Here is a 21,845-nt window from a genome sequence, read left to right as displayed (position 1 = left end):
ATTCTAATTATACCCTTCACCATGAGTGGCATTTTTCATTTGCGATCCCACAAAGTATATATATTTTGGATCGTTATAGATATGGGAATTATATACATCAATATATCCACTATAGACCCGGTTCGAGAAAAATATTTTTTAATCAGATTTTTTTCAACAAAAGCTTTAAAAAGGTTTTTCTAAATTGTATACACTTGAATTCTAAAAATTTATAATGAAAGCGATTGGAAGATTTTTCTTATATTCCTGATGTTGGATAATAATTAGATACAATGCTATTTATTCATCGTTCTGTTCCAAAGTCTCACATTTATACAACATTTATATTTAATTGAGTTTTTTTCCTATAAATAAAAGTAAACAAAAATCAAAAGCACAACAGATCAGTTCAAGTTTATCAGTCTAGATTATAGCACAAACTTATCAGAGTTGTGCAAATGAATTTCCACAGTTTATTTGCGACAGTGTAAATATGCACATATTGCTCAATTTGCTAGACATTTAAGTATTTAGATGAGGATCCTTAATATATTTTCATTGTTTGAATTGAAATAGATATAAATTTGTGTACCAAATATATAAATTTATGAAAAGTTCACAGAGAAAATATGAAACAAAGCTTTGAATGAATAATTCAATTTTCAAAATCATCCTTAAACATTCCATGAAATAATTATTTATAAATTAATTCATTGGCTTAATTCTTTAGAACTTAAAACATATTGAATTCATTCCTTTGACTGAATTCCTTATTAAATTATTCAAGTTTAAATTTAAAATTTTCAAAGCATTTCAAAATGGTTTAAAATTTATTTTTCTTTAATTCAAATCTATTACAAATAGTTTTCAAATCATTTTGTGAATGATTAAATAAAAGAAAACTAAATGAAGAAAAAACATTTTCATTCAATTTGGAATAGATTTGAATTTTCCATTCAAATTCACAAATAATTGAATTCTATTAAAAAGCCTTTGAATGAATGTTGCGAATAATTCTGTAGAATGTGCTGCTAACATTTTTAATTCTTAATTAGGTTTACTGAATTTAGCATAAATGCTAAGTCAGCAAAAAGATTCAAACATTTTTAATTTTCTAATCCCTTTTTTATTTTCAACATATCAGATTTGTTTAATATCCATATTACCCTAATCTACTATAATATTAAATGAATTTAATAAAATTAACATAAATATATTGTTAAACTAATATAACCAATTATATTCCTTATTGTTTTAGTTTAACCCATTAGTTTATTTTTATATTATAAAAATCAAAATTATAAATAATTGTTTATTTAACAACTCAATCAGTATTTTTATTAAAATAATTAATCATTTCGTTCAGGTATATCAAAAAAAAAAATCACCTTTGCTTAAATTCATGATTAAATTAAACCACTGTAACTACCCTCTTGTCTCTACTAATAATCATAAATATATTACGAATATCGCATATCTACAACAATTTAGTGTATTATACAGCAGCTGTGGTTTTAGATTTTTATAGTTTTATTACTTTTAAGACTATTAATAACCAAGAAACTACTGAAAAATACTAGTATTCGAATAAACAATGAATTTTACGATATTACTCAAACACATTTTCTCATTTTGTTTCAGTTCATTTGTTGGCTCGTTGATTCATTTGTGTGTTTGTGTTTTTATTTTTAAGAAACAATTGAATTTTTCCCACAACCGTCAACACTTTTATTACGTTTATTTTATATTTATAAGTATGTATGTACGTATGTATGTACATTTCTAAGAGTTTTCAGAAAAGGCGGACATTATATGTATTTGTATTGTAGTTGTTTTAATTTCCACGTACAAACTTTTATTTGAACTTAAATTCAAAATTACACTCGTATTCGAGTTTTGTGCACTCGTCATATATATATATCTATTCATATAAATTAAATGAGTTTGCATAATATCTTAAATCGACTTAAGTTAAAACTACCTTAAGAAAACATTAAAACTTACAAACAATTAACACTTGGTCGGATATAAACATTAAAGAAACTTCTTAAAATTCAGTGATTTTATTATTGTTAAAAATATTCCTTAAACAATTGTCAATTGAAAAGAATTCGCTGTAGAAGGACAATATTAAAATGTAGTTTATGTTGTTTGCGCTTACGAAAGAAATGTTATGTGAAAATTGTGCTTACTTTTATTCATCTACTATTTTAACAATGTTAAAATACCTTTAGGCGTATAAAAAATTTAATTTCTATCTAATGTAATAATGTTCTTTAGTATTAAAAATATATGTGATCTGCTAGGTTTTACTTTTTCGTAGATTATTATAGAAGAAAATGTGCTCTTTTCAAGGCTATAAACCCCGAACGTCTAGATTCATTACTTTTTTCACAAATGCAGTTCTAAGATGGACGCACATTGCTGAAAAATGTATGGCATAACAATTTCGTAATTTAATAAAAGTACGCACATTTTAATAAAACAAACCACAAGCTATTTTTTAGCTTATTTTTATATGCATTGCCTTTTCTTGACTGCTTATCAATTTTTGTTTTTTTTTTAGCCCTAAAGATTGTTTTTTTTTTTCTTAGATAACTCATCTTTTTTTCGACTTCGGTTAATTTTGTATGTCAACACAAATCAGTAGTAAATACTGAATTTTTAAAATCTCATGCCATCTCATTCGTAATCAGCATCCCCAAAAGCCCCCCGAGTAATGAATTTCAGGTAAATCCAAACATTTTTTTATTTTTATTTATAGATTTTTGCTAATTATTCGAACTTTATATATATATAATTTGAAAGTAAAATTTTAATTAGGCTTCATTTTATTATAATTTACTTGTAATAATTTAAATTTTTAATTTTTTTTAAATCCATTTCGAATTTTGAAAATCGAATGACAAATTTGAAATCAGCGACCCGAAAAATCCGCGAGTAATGTAAAACTTGATATTCGACATAAGGTCCCTTTTAACTTATCAGGTCACATATCGCACTTGATCAACAAGAGGGTATTAACTCAAAATTTTCAGTAGAGGTTAAAAACTGTTTGTGGTTACATTTTAGAAGAATTTAAAAATCCGAATACATCATAGTAAGCAAATTCCATTTGAAACTATATTTACATTGTTTTTCTCTTAAATTGTTCCAATTATTGCGAAAAAATCTATATTTTGAGTTAATATAATTTTTCTGAAAAATGTGAAAAAATTTTTTCTAAAAATAGTCACATTCCGAATTAAAATCATAAAGTAAAACAAATTTTATCAAACAAAACAGTATTAACTCAAAATACAACCAAAGTATTAAATACTGAAAATTTAAATAAAACAATTTGATTATTTTTAACTTGAATAAAGGCTCAAATCAAAATAATACACACAGAAAACAGATTCGTGATAGCAACCGAATTTGTTGCCAATCGAATGATTCGGTTGTACACATAGAATTTTTCGGTTCTATCAACAGAAAGTCAGTTGATAAAGAAGAATTTCAGTTGAAGAAACCAATCTTTTGTTACCCCTTAGAAAATGCATTCCAATTTGCCAATTGTGTAAAATTTTAGTATTCAGTGATATTCTTTGAATTATTACAAATAAATTATAATAAAAATGAACTTAAGCCTAATTAAAAAGTTACTTTCAAATTATATATATAAAAAGTTCGAATAATTACCAAAAATCTATAAATAATAATACCATTTTGTTGATATAAAAGTAGTCACTACATTATCACGAAAATGGTCGCAAATGTGGTCTTCGAGATGAAAGAGTAATGAGAATAAGACGAAATTTTTACAGTAGATAGATATTGATGTTGTTAGTTGAGTTCTTGCAAAAAGTGGAATTTTAAAAATTTTGAGTTAATACCCTCTTGTTGATCAAGTGCGATATGTATTTGAGAAAGTAATTTTTCATAACGTTCACTTATAGTGTTAGATGTAGAATCATTAATATGTTATTTTCGACATAAGTTGATTTAATATATTACCACAGATGCATATAAACTTACAAATTAGAATACATGTGTACACACATATTTTAATGCATGTTCTTTTGTAAGTTCATGAGTAAGTTGGTGTGGTTTTTCCATTCCTTTTTTAATAAAATTGGGTATATAATTTTGTCATGCTGTTTGCTTGATAATATTAAATGATTGAGATTTCCTCTAGAAATCACCTTAAGTGTTAAAATTACCTGAATACTGTATAAAGAATTTTCGTTCAAAATTCATATTATAATGCACACAGAACGATAACTATCAAATTTTTCATCCTCCATTATCTATAAAATTTACTTTAAATGTTATTTATATTTCCAAAAATGGATACCGTTACTAGTACAAATCGGTAGCCAACCTTGATATTTTCAAAGCGACCGTCGAATCAAGATTCATTTGATATAAGTTTATAAACTATACAATTCCTATTTGCAAATGTTTTGTTTAAATACGTCAAAATTCACTTTCAAAATGTTTCTACTATATCCAAAAGAATGCCTTATATTATTTAGCATACATTAAATTCGACTATGCCGCAGAAAAAATATTTACTAACGTATTTCACTATAAAATAGTTCAACACACGTTTGGGATTTGGCTAAAATTAAAAATGAAACTAAAACATTTTTTTACCTAAGCAATTGTTTTGTTGCTCAGAACTATTTGTGTGCATTTGCAAAACTAAAAAAAACCGAATTGTTTATGACTAATATTTTTAGTGACTTAACATGGGTTTCGGTTTCTTGTAATTATTTGTTAAAAGTTTGTAAAGGTTTTGTAGCTTTTAACCGTTTATGACTTGATTATAATCTAGTTCTTTTTTTGTACCGTAGAGTAACTATAGAGTTAGAGACTTTTTCACACTCATGTTATTTGTCATGTCATGATATTTTGTATCCTGTAATGACTTCTTAACGCTGCTGCTGCTTATGTTGTTTTAGTTATTTCTAAAAAAAATACAGACAATTTTGCAAATTGTTAAGGCGTTAGCAACAACACCCACTAATTTTCTTAAATTAAAAGTACCTATTTGGTGCAATTTTCCAAATGTCAATAGGCTATTGGCTATTTGCCGTGTATTAGTTACTTTTTGAATTGCTCGAGTATTATTTCATTTGGGTAATTGTAACATGAGTAATACAAAGTAATTATTGAATTTTTAATACAGAATCGAAGGCGTATGAGTAACCTTTCTAATTCCATTAATGTTTCATTTCAGTCAGAGAAAAAATTAAGATCAACAATCAAAACTTAATTATAGGTTTTAGAAAGAAGAGTTGAACAAATAACAAGTTATTGTTGTTACACTGACATTGAAACATCATGTAGTATTATTTGTTATTATTAATGTTTATGTTCAATCATGTAATTGTAAGATTTTTAAACAATATTTTGACAAATCGTCTACACGCCCCGTTAAATGTTGGCTTATTTTTTAAGCTTTTAAGTTTGTGTGTTAGCATTTATGCAGGAAACATATGTTTGTTGTGGTTTTATTGTAATTTTGACACATTTCAAACTTACTTGTCAAATCAACAATTTTTCTTGGGTTTTCAAATGGTTTTGAGTGTAATCAATTGCAATAAAAATCGATTTAAAGTGTTTTTAAAATTTTAAATTACTCATAACAAATATGAAAAGTTTTATTATTTTTAAAAGTAATGACCTTTTCGTTGCCTTTTTTAATTCTTACTACAAATATTTAGGGAATCTTTTTATAAAACAAAACATTTGGAAATGTAGTTTTGAAACATAATTATTTTCAATAGACATTTTTTATATTTTGTAGTTTTGCCCTGATTAGTATTGGAAAAGTGATACAAATTTTGGAAATTTGGCAAATCAAATGGTTAAAATGTTATTTTTACATTATTACAAATATTTGTAATTTTAAAAGTGTTCTAGAAAATCCTAAACATAGACATATTACAAAATATTATTTGAAGTTTCTAATAAACTCGATAATTTTTCATTAAACATATATGAAAATGTTTGATTTGGTGGAAATTGATTACTTTATTCTGATATACAAAACATATTCCACTATTCAAAGCAAAGTATTTCAGCTGAACCTAAAACAAGAATTTCTATAGCAATTCGTATGCATTTATTATCCCAAACAAAAAAAAACAATTATTTATATTGGTTAAATTTCCATTTTATATGATTTTATATGGTGAATTTCCTACCGGTATTTCATACTTAATATCTTTGAAAATCATAAATATCACAACATATCTTTAGTGCCTGCAAAATTATCCAGTTTCTACTAAATTATGCAGCATAACTTAAGGCTGTCAACAAAAATTAACGTTTGTGACTTGAGTCTTTTGTTTTGTAGACCAATAACAAATTGTTGGCATAAAGTATGGCTGCTACAAAGCAATAAATATAACAATAAATGAAGTTTAAAACGAAAACATTTATACGATGATAATAAACAATTAAAAAGAGATCCACCATACATGCCATACATTTCGTTTTGGCTTCAAAATTTAAAAAAAAACTAAAATTTTTGTGTATTTATTTCCGGTGTTGTGTGTTCGTTTACGTTTTTTATTTTTTGTAAATATATTTATTTTTGCATTAAATGGCTATGAAAAAGACCAAGTATCATTTTTAAATATATTTATATAGACAAGTCTTGCAACAAGTTTTAAATTTTGTATGCGTGTGTTTGGTTGTGGTTATTAGAGTTTTTTTTTTGGTTAAAGTACGTCAGTCAGCATTTGTGCGAACGTGTGTTATATGAACGTTTTAGGTGTTGTTATTGTTTCAACGCTTTTAAGTTTAAGTTCAATAACCATTTGGCAAATCTTAGCCAACTAAATGTTTTTGGTAATTTATTGAACAACTTGGCTTTTGCTACAAAAATGAAATAAAAATAAATAATATTTACTTGAAAACTGGAATGTGCGTTTCATTAAGGCTTTTTCATAAATTGATTTCCAGGTTATTCTTCTTTTCTATATTTTAACCCTCGGTTAGTCGCAATAATTTTCAATCGAGACTAGTCGCAATGTATCAAATTGATATCAATAAAAGAAAGGCGCGTTTTAAAATAATCTCTTCACTTTTTATTTCGAAAATATAAAAACAATATTAAATGCAATGTATTTAAAAGAGTAATATAAAAAACTTGCAGTAAAAATATTATTTTATCAAAAAATAGCTTAAAATTTAGAGTGCCCGTATCAACCAGATACGGGGGTTAATAACTAAAATATTTATATTTTAATAATTTTTGGCACTAAATCAAAATATTAACATATTTTTTAATTTAAAATAAAAAATTGCATGTTAAATATATTGCAGTTATTTTGTCTCCATCTTGATAACAGGGAAAACTATAATAACAACTGATTTTATTTATTTTATTTTATTCAAAAATATTTAATTCTGAATGCTTATTTGGCTATCTTTCATATACATTTGTAGCTTACCTCGATATTCAAAATGTCCATTACCGGCTAGTTACACATAATAGCTTTGTTCAAGTACTCCCACATGTTTACAAAAAATCGTTTCCATACTAAACATTTCAATATACATATTTTGTTATTTTTAAAAAGAAATCCGAGTAAAACATATAAATCTCTGACTAAAACAAACCAAATTATTGTAAAATGTATAAAATGTGTTAATAAAATAAAAAATATGGACTTTCAATAGGAGTGCATACAGACTACTAAGACCAGGTGACCTGGTTGGGTACATACGAATTCTAGGGATATTTTAAAACGATCCTACATTAGACTAAGGGATAGATTGGTGTTGCACATTTATTGTAGAGTCCTTATACAAGAAAAGGATCAGTGGTAAATGAAATGTTAAATTCAGATTCCAAACAGCCATCGTAAGCTGAGCTGATGACTGTTAGAGAAGAATATAGAGGCCCATAAGTATTCTTCATATAATGTACGTTCGGATGTCGTCAGGAATTTCGTTACATCTTTGAATAAACTCTCTAGTATGGATTCCCGGCGCGCTTACATAACACTTAATACTATCATTGCAATGCCGTGGAGATATGCTAGGAAGAGAATTCGTTCTTAGATTATATCATTGGGGTAACTTAGGCTGCGACAGGCGATTCATTACTCTTTCTATCCAAAGACCTCAATGGTTGTTATCATACTGAATGTATGACTTTACGTACTACCACTTACTTTAAGACAAAACAGGTATGATTTTGAAAGAATCAAGAGCTTTTTTACTTGGAAAAATCTTGGAGAGGCTAAATGTGTTATAATGAAGTTAAGGAATGCATTAAAATCATATATATAGCTATAATAATGAACATTAGTTAGCGACCAAGAAAATAAATCAATATAAACAAATCTATATAACTCAAAGTTTGAATAATATATTGAAAAATTGCCATACAAAATCAAAAAGACACCCAATGAAAACAAAGAAATGTGAAAATATTACCCAAAAAATAATGAAAATTTAAAGAAATAATACTCGTTTCTTTTATATTTATTTATATCTTTTCATAGACTGCGATCGCAAGTGTTGTCTGGGCGCCGTAACATTACATTTTGTTCACCGCACTGCGCCAGTTCTGCTAATCACAACCTTTATCTGTTTAGCCGGCCTTCACTGGAGCATAAGAATTTTCTCCTCTGGGATATATCCATATTTGGAGTCGCTTATCAAAACTTTATTGCATAAAATGCCTTCAATTCAGCCTATTTTTATTATTTTGATTTAGGCGCTTTTTGATTTAAGCTATTCATTCCAATTCATCAGAAGATCTTCGATCGATGAAATGGAATTTTCAGATCTCTAAAGCAGAATACATTATATAATTTAACTTATGTCCGATTGAAAATCGCATACAATTTTTTACATACGCCGATGCTTCAAAGTATAAAGTTATTACACTGACTGAAGTAATTTTAACAAAATGTGATTCTATAACCAATCCCTTAAAATGTATTAATAGAAATGGTTTTGATTCAAAAGGATTTAAATTCAAAGATACTCTGAAACTGTATGACCAGGTTCATTAATTTGTCGAAATTATTTGAGTACAAACATTTTAATTCGGTCAAGGTCTGTAACTTTAGTAATTTTGAGTCAATTGCTGCCATTTGTAATTAAAATTACACTAACTTATAAATTTACTTAAAGCACAATAATCGAATTCTAGTTTAGCTGCAGTACTAATATATTCGCGTTCATAACTAACTGAAATTTCTAGAATTAAGAATTCCTACTCAACTTTATCAAAAATATAACTTTGGTTCGAATAAAAAATAACTATTGGGCTTAACAATTAAAAATTTTAAAAGCGTATGATTTTAATAAGATCCACTTCAAAATTATCAATGATCCCGATTCTCCGATATTTTCCTGTCTTTGCATTTTTTCTTTAAAAATTCAAAAAATAACACTCTGCTACAAAATGACACTTTTTGTCAGAACTTGAAACTTGAATGGAGGTTTTAGGCCTAGGTGAGGACATACTAAAACCATTCTCAAAGATTTTGAAACACCCTCAAAATTTTGAGTTATTTTCAAAAAACTGTTTTAGGGTAGGTCGTAGTACTTTCGTACCTCTAACTCACACATTTTTCGAACGATTTAAAAATTTTAAACAATTATAGTTAGGTAAAGAATTAATTATTTAAATTTTTTTCTATGAAACCCTATTTTTTTAAAAATTGTTAAAATCGGTTTATAGTTGCAAAAGTTATTAAACTTTTTCGAAAAAAGTTCCACAAAATCTAGCTTGTAAATTAAAAATTGTAGAACAAATTTTGTTTGTATAGTTTTTTGTTTATTTTTTATTCATATGGGCTGGGGGAGAAAATACTAAAAAATGTGTTAATGAAAAGTTGAATAACTTTTAAAATTTTCATCCGATTTGAATAATTAAAACGATGGTTTGTTAAGAACTAAATTTCCTTAATACATTGATATAAATTTTGATAAGCTTCCATATCAAAATAAGCATTGAAAAGCGATTAAAGTCAAAAAAGTTGATAAATTTTGTTTTTCTTTTAGATATTCTTAACAAAAAATGCACATTTTAAAGTGTGATCAGTTTTCTTTTTAACCCCGTTTAAAACTTTAAAGTCAGGCAGAGACTGACTGAGTTACAGATCGATAAGTTCACGGACATAACTGAAAACGTTTTTTTCAGAATAACTTCTGAATTTGAGGGCCCTATAACATACGCTAGGTCGTTTTCCAAGTTTTTTTCCATCGTAGCACCGTGTAATTATTAGAATAAAATATAGATGGAAAGGAGAGAGAAATATTAATGAAAAATATATCTCTCTATTCACACATATCGGTGACATAATAACAAAATATATTGCAATACATTATCATGAATTAGGGTTTTGAGAACAGATTAAGGTTCTTGGCTCTCTGTTTACTATCTAGATGTAATCTATGTTCTTAACACTCAAACTGTTTTAGCACAATGCAGACATTATTTTTCATTGTATAATTAATCTTAAAAATCCATTAAGGATATTCTAATTGAGAGTTGAGAGTGGAATTTTCCAATCAATTGCAATTAATTTTTCTTCATCCTTTAGAGTGTTAAATCATTTTTTTTTAAATCACTAGAATTTACATTATGATATTTATTTATACTGTATGATAATATAATTATAAATAAAATATATTTTTAACTTTATAAAAATTTGTGGCAAATCTCACATGTTCGCGTCTAAAGTCTTTTGTTTGGTTTTTTTTTCAAATTTCTTTATAATTTTAAATTTATTATATAGATTCCCATCGCTGCTTCATTTTCAGTCGTAACAATCGAATAACAAAACACAGTAGTTCATCATTTATATTTGTTTATAAATTCTTTTTTTACACATTTATTATAATAGGAAAATATCAATTTCAATTGCAATTGCAATGCTTTTGAATGAATAAACGAACAAAAATTACACAATAGATTGCTTTTTGCTGTAACAACTCTAAAATTGGGTTAGTAAAAGTTATGAGTGCGAAAAATAAAAACAATAATTAGCTACAACGTACATAATATTACATATTACACAGTTTTGGAAAAATCAAAAAAAAAAAAAGAAGTTAAATATTGTAAAAAACAAGTATTAAGGAATATAGTATAGTTGAAATTAATTTTCATTTTTCATCATTCATTATTTACTTCAGCTACGATATATACCATACAGTCGTCTACAGTCTATTAAACACACAAAAAGTGAAAGAAAATTAAGTAGTTGTTATTGGTTAGTTGTAAAATTATTAAATTATTAAATTCATTCAGTTGCTCACACACTACAAGTTGCACATGAATGAGTATTAGTATTAGTTATAGTTATAGTTTTAGTGTTAAAAGACTTACTAAGTATGTGGTAAAGGTAATTTGATAGAATAGATTAGATTAGATTAGTTTAGTTTAATTAGCCAGTTTAATGCTATCACAGAAGTAAATAAACAAAAAAAATCAAAACATTTAAACATAAATTAATAGAGATACTCGTACATATAAAACAAAAATCATAAGAGTTTACTAAATTACATAAAAAACAAAGACAAGTTTAAGTTGACATATGAGGAAAGGAGCATCGCATTTTCTGTTTTTGTTTGTTGCACATTAAAATTGACTTTCTTTTTGGCCTTGAAGTTTTTCTTTTACTTTCTTTTCTTTTTTCTAAATTTAAAAATTATTAACAATTTGGCTAAATATTCTATGCAATGTTAATGGTCTAACACGCACACACACACCATTAGCAATTTAAATTACTTTCTCATTCAGGTTTTTCTTCTTATAAAACTGGGCAAAATCAGGTTGTAGAGACAATTGTTGGGGTTAAGGTTTTTTGTTTCTCTGCTGGTTTCTATATATTAATTCTTAAGTAATTTAAATTTAGTAATGATGTTCCTGATGTTCTTCGTGATGGTGGACGGGAGCCGTCTTGTGTACAACAGCATTGAAGCCATTGTGTTTATCGGCTGTATAGTCAACGGTACGAATGGAACCATCAGGTTCAACCAACGAGTATTGACCTAAAAAGAAAATGTTTAAACAAAATTATATTCATTATTATGGCATTACTTATTTGGCTAAAAAATATATGTAATTGGCAATACAAATTGTTATTGTAAACATTATTAAATTTAATAACTGTAATAATAACAAATGTTTATAACAACAGAGATCTGATCATTACAAAACAACTTGTACAAATTAGCAACAATGTAATTGTTTTTTAAAATAAATGAAGAAATATGTTGCAATTGTATGATCTGGGGTTGTGATGAACAATTTATTTTGTTTACTGGTTATGGCAGTTATACTTGTAATTAAACTTAAACAACAACCTTTATTTGTATGGCAATGACATGAGGTATGGACAGATGCGTTAATTAGTAATTTACCACAAAGAGAGTTTTGTGCTGACATAAACATGCATTTTAGGAAAATATTAATTTTTTGTTACATAATTAAATGTCTGGAAAATACTACAAATATCGCTACTAGTATATTGTGACTAAAACACGTTAATATTGTTCAACTATTAGATATAATAACATTTGACATGTGTTAGTACTTAAAAAATTTTATATGATTTGTATTATTAAAACTTTCACTTTTAATATGCTTTTTTATTCTCTTTACATATCAAATTTTGAGCATAAATTCATAATATTTGGAAGTAATTACATAAATTGTATAAAGTGGTTTCATAGTTTTTCAATTCCAATGAAATCTTTTGTTTTTTTTATAACATTTAGTTTACATGATAAACTAGAATTTCATTACATCTATGAAAAATTCATAAAAATAATAAAAAATGTTTTGGAAAATAATATCTGTTCATATTCAAGCCTATTTCAGTATATTTTTATGCTATTTACACTTGGGGATTATAAGTTATATCTTAAAATTTTACAAATTATTCTCCGGTTTAGTTTTGTTAAATTCGAATTGAATACAAATAACTATAATTTGTACAGAATTAATATAAATTCATTTTTATTTTAAACATGCTAACAGAAAACTAATTTTGTAAGATGTCCTACTTTTTAAGATAAACGGAGCTACACTCGACTGTATATGGCCTTCACCCGTATTTGTTGAAGAACTACATATATTTTTGGTAGATCTTCTACAATTTAATTTCCAGATGTTTTAAATTTATTTAAACTATTTTGATTCAAAAATTAAACTTTCCTATATTCATTCCTGTTTTAAGACGTTGGTAATCTCATTCATTTAACTTACAAATTGTCAATGTACAAATGCTAAAATATAGCTAAAAAATTAAACATTTCAGTAGCACCGAAAACTGGTGATTTTTATAATGTAATTCTAAAATTCTAAATAAAATGCAATTTGTGAAATATTTCTTACAGATAGGTAAAAATGCTTTTGGGAATTTTCAAGGAATCTGACGGATAAGCGGATTTCAAAAATCGATTTTTCTGTCTATAATAAACCAGCAAATCGCAAATGAATATTGCATTGAGACTTTTTCAGATCCAAAATACTTTTGTTGTGCGCATTATTGAGGATCAAAGGTGATCAATTTGTCATAAATAAATCAATCTGTGTACAAATATACACCTTTTTTACTTTCGATGATTGCTTGCATAGAATTTCATAACATCACAAACTATTTGAAATGAGTACGGACACAGCTTTTTTACATTTTGATCAAAATATTGTTTCTCTTTAAATAAATTAGGTAAACTATATTCTCTATTACTAAAAATTATTTATTCAAATGTCACCTTGCGTTTTTAATAAATGAACATACATATTCGTAATTGTTCCTTAACTTTTTTCTACTCAACTGTTTAATAACAAATATTTCTGATCCCAAATCGTGTACGAGTTTTAGTATTTTCTTATTTTATTTTAAATTCATGATAGGGTTCTTTAGTTTGATTGTTTGAGGAATCGACTTTTCGCGAAAAAATAAATAAAATTCCAAATCGAAAATCGGAAAAAAGTCGAACAATCGAATAGTCGATAAAAGAAGATTTTTTAAAAAAATATATTTTTTCGTCAATAAATCATATATTTTTTACATTAAAATATGCTAAAAAGTCGAAAATCGTCGAAAATTCGAACGAATTCGATCTTTTAATCAAAAATAACTAAAACATACATTGATGAGAAAAAACTGAGAGTAACTGAGATCCAACTGAGAGTAATTTTGTTAAAAAATTTTATTGACATTTCTCCTTCCTTCCGTTCTGTTTTCTAAAAGTCGAGTATTCAAAAACTCAAAAAATAGAAAGTTCGAATAGTCGAGATAGTATTCATAGAAAAGCTTTGATATCTTTACAAATAAATCTTGAGTGGCTTTAGTTTTATTTGTATAATATATTTAGCTTTTCTAGCATTCGCACAATAAAGTGAATTTATCAATAATTAAATTGTAAATTTAGCACATAAAATCTAAATATTACAAAAAAATAAATTTTGTATTCCCAAAACTAACTTTAAGATTAGTTTTTTTTTTGCTGAATTTGTTTCGATTTATACATAGCTTGCAACATTTGTCTCATGGAAATGAATTGCTGACTATATCAAAGAATCACTTACAAACCAAATATTGTCTTAAATAGACCAAAACTTAATAGTACTAAAACTGATGAACCCTCCCATTGAAACTCTTATTAAAAACTCGTCGGCAGACCCATTGCTTGTGAAGAGGATTTTAAAAAGCTTTCCACCATATTTAAAATTAAATTTCCATACATAATTTGTTTTCTTACACGATTAATAGTTTAAAATTGTGTCTGAAGGTTGATATTTGGTCCAAATTGGATCAGTGTTCCATGATTATCAAAAAATTGAGATTTTAACCCAATATTATGAAAATAACCATAATTTAGAATAAACGATAATCACAGTGTTACGGCAAATCAGAAGAAGATATAATAAAATAGCTTAGGAAAGCTTTGTTTAAACAAAATTGAAAATAGTGTTAAACTATGCAGTAAATTCCCATGGTCCATTTCAAAATTCTAACTGAAATTACTGAAAAAATTCAACGAATTGTTGAGTTATTTTTGAACTCTGCTTTTACTGAGCTTTCCAATTACACGAAAGGATATCACATACATTTTTAATCATTTTATGAAGATTATGCATATATGCACGTTTTGTTATAAAGATTATATAAATATCACTATTAGGCTAAAGTTGTAACTACAATAATCTTAATATTGAGGTAAACTTAACTTTAATGAACCAAAGATTTAGGTATTTAGTGGTTAATTTAACATGTTTGAATGTGGTTTTGATTTAAGCATATAATTTCTTTCCCTATCTGTTATTCTCTTCCTCCTTTTCCAAAACTTACCCTTTACACTATCACCATCACGAGTTTCATGTTGTGATTTCACATCACCGGTATGGAAATCGTTGACACCATATTTGAAAGCGTATTTTGGAGGAGCCTATAAAAAAAGACAGACAACAGAAAAACACACACATTTAGTATCATAATTTAAGCTGGAGATTGTGAGTTTGAAAGGTATTTTTTGCAAAAAGCACAGACTTACATAATAGTCAACATGTTCATCTTCATGGTGTTCTTCATGGCCGTAGCTGCTGTGTTCTTCGCCCAATGATACACGTTCGAGTTGATGGCCATGACCATAATCATGTGCTAATTCCGTTTCGTAGCCCTGACCATGGCCTTCGCTTTCATAATATTGATGTTCCAAAGGATAAGCCAATGTTAAACACAAAGCCGAGGCGAAAATAACAAACTAAACGAAACGAAACGATAGAAATGATAATGGTTTTAAAACGACTTTTAGGTATTTTGATGATGATTTCAAGATGATATAAAATGAGAGTAATTGAAATTTAGCACTATTATTTCAATTTATTGAAAATATTATTAATTTTTGTTTTTTTGCATTAAAGAACTTTATTTTTATTTAATATATTAAATATTTTTTTCTTATAATTTTGACACAAAGTTTATGCATTAAGTCTTTTGTTTTATAAAGTAGTTTCACTTCTTTGTGATTTTGTTCTTAATTTTCGATTTATTTTCAGCACTTCTTTTTATTATTTTTAGTTGCTTTTCATTTCTGTGCTTTATTTATTTTTAATTTTTTATTTCGTTTTTTTTAATATTCTTTTGTTTTCTTAAGTTAAGTTATATCCTTTTTGTCAACATAACAAAGGCTCACCTTAAGGGCCATTTTTAAATATATAAATTGGTTTATTTTATTTCTATATAAAAATAACACAAATTAACTTCAGAGATCACTGTATTAAAGCTGATCTTTTACGAAACGTATTAAAAGAAACGTTGTTAACCAAATGAATTTCCACCACGGAATAATATAGTTGCAATGAAAATTTGTTGCTTTTATATATTTAGGAAGAAATTGTTCGGTTTATCCATAAAGTCAGCAAACATCATAGAGTAGTCAACCAGCAGACGAACGGACAGACAGGCAACAGTACATACGTACATACGGGCAACAGTATTTGCTGCAGCAGAAGCAACAGCACAACAAAAGCACTCATATACATTCATACATATGTACGTACACAGTTATATATATCAAAACAAAAAGTAAAACAAAAAAGAGTAAAAACAGCAACAATATTTTTGTTTTTACAACATTCACAAATGAAGCGCTGCAAACACAAACCAAAAAAAAAAACATCAACAACTATACAAATTCCAAAAACAAAATGCATTCAAAAATAAATAAACTATTTTAAAATCGTTTTTGCTGCTTTAAACTAAACACATATTCGCACTCTATTTATTGTATTGTATAGCTTTAGTTTTTTTTTCTAAAATAGTGCAAAAAGAAACATATGAGAAAGAAGTCTATAGTTTTGAGAAGGGGGTTGATTGTTGCATATACATACAAACATTCATATACATATATGAATTTTGTTTTGTAAAAATATATAAAAACTAACCTCCTTACATACATACATGTTAAATAAAATATATTGATAATAAAAAAATAATAATACATTAACATTATATTGCATATTGACCATATTTTTATACCCTACACCACCATAGTGGGGAGGGTATTATGCGTTTGTGCAGATGTTTGTAACGCCCAAAAATATTAGTCTAACACCCACCTTAAAGTATACCGATCGACTTAGAATCACTTTCTGAGTCGATTAAACGATGTCCGTCCGTCCGTCCGTCCGTCTGGTTGGCTGGCTGGCTGGCTGGCTGGCTGGCTGTCCATGTAAACCTTGTGCGCAGAGTACAGGTCGCAATTTTGAAGATATTTCGATCAAATTTGGTACATATTACTTTTTCGGCCCAAGGACCAAGCCTATTGAAACTGGCTGAAATCGGTCCATTATTTCACCTAGCCCCCATACAAATGTCCCCTCGAAATTAGACTTTATCGGTCATAAACGTTTAATTTATCTATGTATCTACACAAATTTCGCTCCAAATAAGTTTTATATACACAAAATTCATGTCACCAAATTTTGTTACGATCGGTCCATAATTAGTCATAGCTCCCATATAGACCCGCTTCCGAAAATCACTTTAACGTGCATAAATCGCTTAAAAATGTTGGTATACACACAAAATTCAACATAGTTAACTTTAATATAGACATAAATCACACGACCTAATTTCATGGTGATCGGTCCATAATTGGTCATAGCTCCCATATAAGGCCCACTTCCGAAAATCACTCAAAAATATAAATTATTGATATTTTAAAAGAAAAATATTTTTACTCATTTACTTGGTGTAGGGTATTATATGGTCGGGCTTGACCGACCATACTTTCTTACTTGTTATATATCTATGTATTTAGAGTAAGTATATTTTTTAGGGAATTTTATTCGAGTATCTTGGTCATAAAGAAATAGTTTCTTTTACTCAAATAGTGTGCAATAGTTAGAGTCAATGGTCTATAGTTAGATGTGAATGGTGGTGGTGTAATTAATTTATAAGTGATTGGCTTTTTTATGCAAGAATGATCATTTCTATACTGTATAGTAATTCATATGAACACATAAGTGTATAAAGATATTGCTAATGCAATATCTTGGCAGGCATAGCAAGCAATTTTTAAAGATATGACACACAAAGAAAAAGTTGAAAACATTTTATTAAGGAGTTTATATTTATCACTGTAATCATGTTTTATCATAGTCAGTTTTAAAGAAAAACTGTTATATAATTTTATTTCAACTTAATTTCAATTTATGTTACATTTAGAATGCATATGTTAATAGTGGCAATTAGAGAAGTAAATTTTTATTTAAAATTGATACAGCTGATTACTCTTACACAAAGAAAATAGATTAGTTGTGATGACCAAATTTGAATGATTCGATTCACAGATTTTTTCGGTTCTAGCTAAATAAAAAAAAATACGTATTTTTGTATTATTCGGTCATTATGACTGAACTATTACAAATTTCACAAATCGCTCACTTAGTTAATTTTTAAACTATGAACTAAAATTATTAAAATCTACGCTATTAACTAAATGCGTTTTCGTTTTTAAAGTAATACATTGACTGCCACTTTGGGCACATATGTGTGACACTAGGCGTAAACCGCCCGTTTATGTCCGTCGTTTACGTCCGACACGACTTTTATTCTGTCTAGCCATGTCACACAAAGTGTTGGAGTTTCAAGTATTTTGCCTATGTTGTCTGCAAATTCCTCATCAAAACTTGTACTGAGTGTTTTTTCTAACCAGTATCCGATAAAAAATTCCTATTCGCCATTTTGTAAGACACTCTTATTTATAAAAAAAAAACTCTCTGTTTCTAAGCAGTAAATATTACTGACAGTAGCCTAAATTCCAGTATTGCCGTTTTCGAAGAGATTAAGCAAAAAAATACTGTGGCCTCCAGCATTTGCATTTTAGGTGACGATATATTACTATCAAACTTTGTACTATATACCTTTTTAATTTTATCATTATCATTTCGTTAAATAAATATTTAGAAAGAAATATATTAAATTTGTTTAGTACAAATTGGTGACCCCAAATCGCAACATGTGAGATGATTAAGCCAAAACAACCCAAGGATCAGAAATCCCTCAAAAATATTCATCATCATTGGGACAAAATCCATACCACCGTCAGGCATTACAATTTCCAACTCCACTTATTCAGCTATCAATACACAATCTACCACCTTTGGTTCTAGAATACTCAGTTTATTGTTAATATTTTGTTTAAGCTTTGATGTTTTTTTTAGAAATAAAGCTTGTATAATACCTAATAAAGGTATTTATAGACGGCAATACTGAGTATTAACACTTATCAAATTTAAAATATTATTGAAATCATTCGGTATTTCAAAAAATCGTTTCGAAAAAAGATTTATTGTTTACACGATAGTATTACAAATATTTTATTTCTGTGTTGATTGAAATTTTTCTGAAAACTTTATTTTTATTTTATATTTTCTTGACATTTTTGTTTGCCTTATTTGTATTTAAAAATACATATCCGATACATATGAAAATAAAAAGTTTTTGAATTGTCATATTTTTTGAAAATCTAATACAAACTTTGTTTAGACAATGAAATTGTATTATGATACTTGAATTTTTACAAATATTAATACTCAGTATTGCCGTCTATAAATACTTAATAACTAATAGTTATTTCTATAAAATCGTAGTTTAAGGTATAAATATATTTTTGTATAAATTGTCGCCCCTTAGTGAAATTCAGGAAATAATAAAAAAATAAATGTGCATGAATTCGCACAAAAATACAACTATTGAAACTATTTAGTTCCAAGTATCCCTCAACAACTGTATGTAAATACTTGGTACCCACTAACTAATATTTTCCCAACTCTATTTGTACTGTGGCCATTTCCCAAGATCCTGTGTATAATGCTAACAATGAGACAACTTTAAAGACAGTTATTAAAATTTAAACCACTTAATTGCATCGTTCAAATATTCTCAATAACTAAAATAATTCTATGGCAAATAAACCAATAATGTCTATTACGAAAAGAATTACAATTTGCTAAACCATTAAATGTAAGCCTTGAGGCTTCTGCAAACAGTTTGAGTAACAAAAAAAATATTAAATTGCGTCTTGACCAAAATATTGTGACAATGTGGACACGATTTTGCAAACAAACGAATGAAACCTTAAAACTGTAACTATTGCCAGCTACAACAACAAAGAATGCCTATTTTGAAAAACCACATTTAGCTTGAGTTTTGTGTGGGAATTAAAGGCCCATGATTTTAAACAACAACAACAAAAACACTAACACAATGACAACGATAATGTTGACGCTATAAAGTTTGACAAACTTGCGAAAAAAAAACTAAAATCGAAATAAAATTTAGGTTAAACATTTAGATGAAAAACGCTCAACAGCAAAATTGAGTCACTAAGTGAAGTTAAACTGTAATTATCTTAGTTTTTATTTGCTATTATTTCGCTGGTACAACTCTATTTGTAGCCAAGGTCTTATTTATTTCAAATCCGAATAATTTCTTGTACAACAATGAAAAACTTAAAATGATTACAGCAACAAAATTACTAAAACAACGAAAATTGGTTAAATAATTAAATAAAAAGTATGTCTATGTAGATATCAAATGCACTACTTAACTGACAAACTAATTAATCATTAGTTTTTTTTTTTATTTTGTTGTTGTGGTGGTTTTTACCACACAATGCATTTATAAATGTATGTGTTATACATTAAATTAAACTTAAACTATTTTATATAAATTTGTTTCTTCATATACATATGTGAAAGCATGGACATTAGTATTTGTGTGTACTTCAGTTTGTTAACGAAAATTTTTAATGTCTTAGTAATTATTGCCGAATTTAACACAACAACAAATAATAACAAAATTAAAAATAAAAATAAAAAAAAACATAACTGAAATGCAATAAGTATTTAAACTTTAGACTACAAAAAAAATAATAATAAATAAACTCAAACAACAATAACATGCACATCAGTAAATTATGTATGCTCTGTTGCAGAGACTCTAAACATTTGTATTTATTTTCTCTAGGAAAAATTGGTTTATGTGAAATACTAAAATACTTTAATATTGCATTAATATATTTTAAAGCGTTGAACAAATACCTCTGAAAACGTAGGGACTTACAATTATGTGACATCAATATACTCCAAAAATGTTTCTATTGAAAATCATGCAGTTTTTGGAGCTCCCTTATGGACCTAGATGTTGCACAAATTTATCAGAAATATTTACTTTATTGTCTACACAGAAAAAAATATATTTCAATTCAAACATTTATCACATATTGAACTGGTTTCAATTATTTTATAATTGAATCAAGTATTCATGTGCTCAAAAACAAAATTTTCTGATATTTTCTATTGAATTTTGAGTTTTGAATTTGATAATTTTGACAATTGAATATAAAATTTTCGTTATTGGTTGAACTCTAAGGTTCAATTAGAGGTAACATAGCCATAACCATATAAAACAGCTGTTCGAACCAAGCTTATGGACAACACTGTATTTGATTATTGGTGACATACCATAACGCCATAGCCATAACCGTAACCGTAGATATCAACTGAATTTTGGTTTTCTGCCATAACCATAAACAGCTGATTGATAAATTAACGTATTTTTTTGTATTTTTATCATTTGACTTTTATTTTTCATAGTTGCTGAATTGTTTGGTGAGTTTTAATTTATATTTTTCATTTCATTCTTTTCATAATTCAAAATAAACAAATGAAAACATCAAAAACTGATGTTTATGGTTATGGCACCACAAATCGACTATTGTAAAAAATGCTTATGTTATGGCTATGTTTACGGCTATGGCGATATGGTATGGCACGACTAATTGAACCTTTAAATACAAAAATTATTAAATAGATAATTTTCGTA

At 27.0% G+C, this 21,845-nt stretch overlaps 1 protein-coding gene across 1 annotated transcript; it reads right to left on the bottom strand.

The window, feature by feature from the left end:
• Window positions 1-10,798: 10,798 nt before the first annotated feature.
• LOC135953856 (adult-specific cuticular protein ACP-22-like) lies at window positions 10,799-21,544 on the bottom strand. The gene is made up of 4 exons (XM_065503869.1): window positions 21,485-21,544; window positions 15,505-15,714; window positions 15,303-15,399; window positions 10,799-11,991 (listed from the first exon to the last, which is right to left on the bottom strand). The coding sequence occupies exons 1-4, from the start codon at window positions 21,542-21,544 to the stop codon at window positions 11,852-11,854; spliced, it is 507 nt and encodes a 168-aa protein (XP_065359941.1). The 3' UTR covers window positions 10,799-11,851.
• Between the last annotated feature and the right edge of the window lie 301 nt (window positions 21,545-21,845).

This window comes from Calliphora vicina, chromosome 3 (assembly GCF_958450345.1).
Source record: "Calliphora vicina chromosome 3, idCalVici1.1, whole genome shotgun sequence".
Classification (NCBI taxonomy): domain Eukaryota; kingdom Metazoa; phylum Arthropoda; class Insecta; order Diptera; family Calliphoridae; genus Calliphora; species Calliphora vicina.
This window is presented reverse-complemented; position numbering and strand designations above follow the sequence as displayed.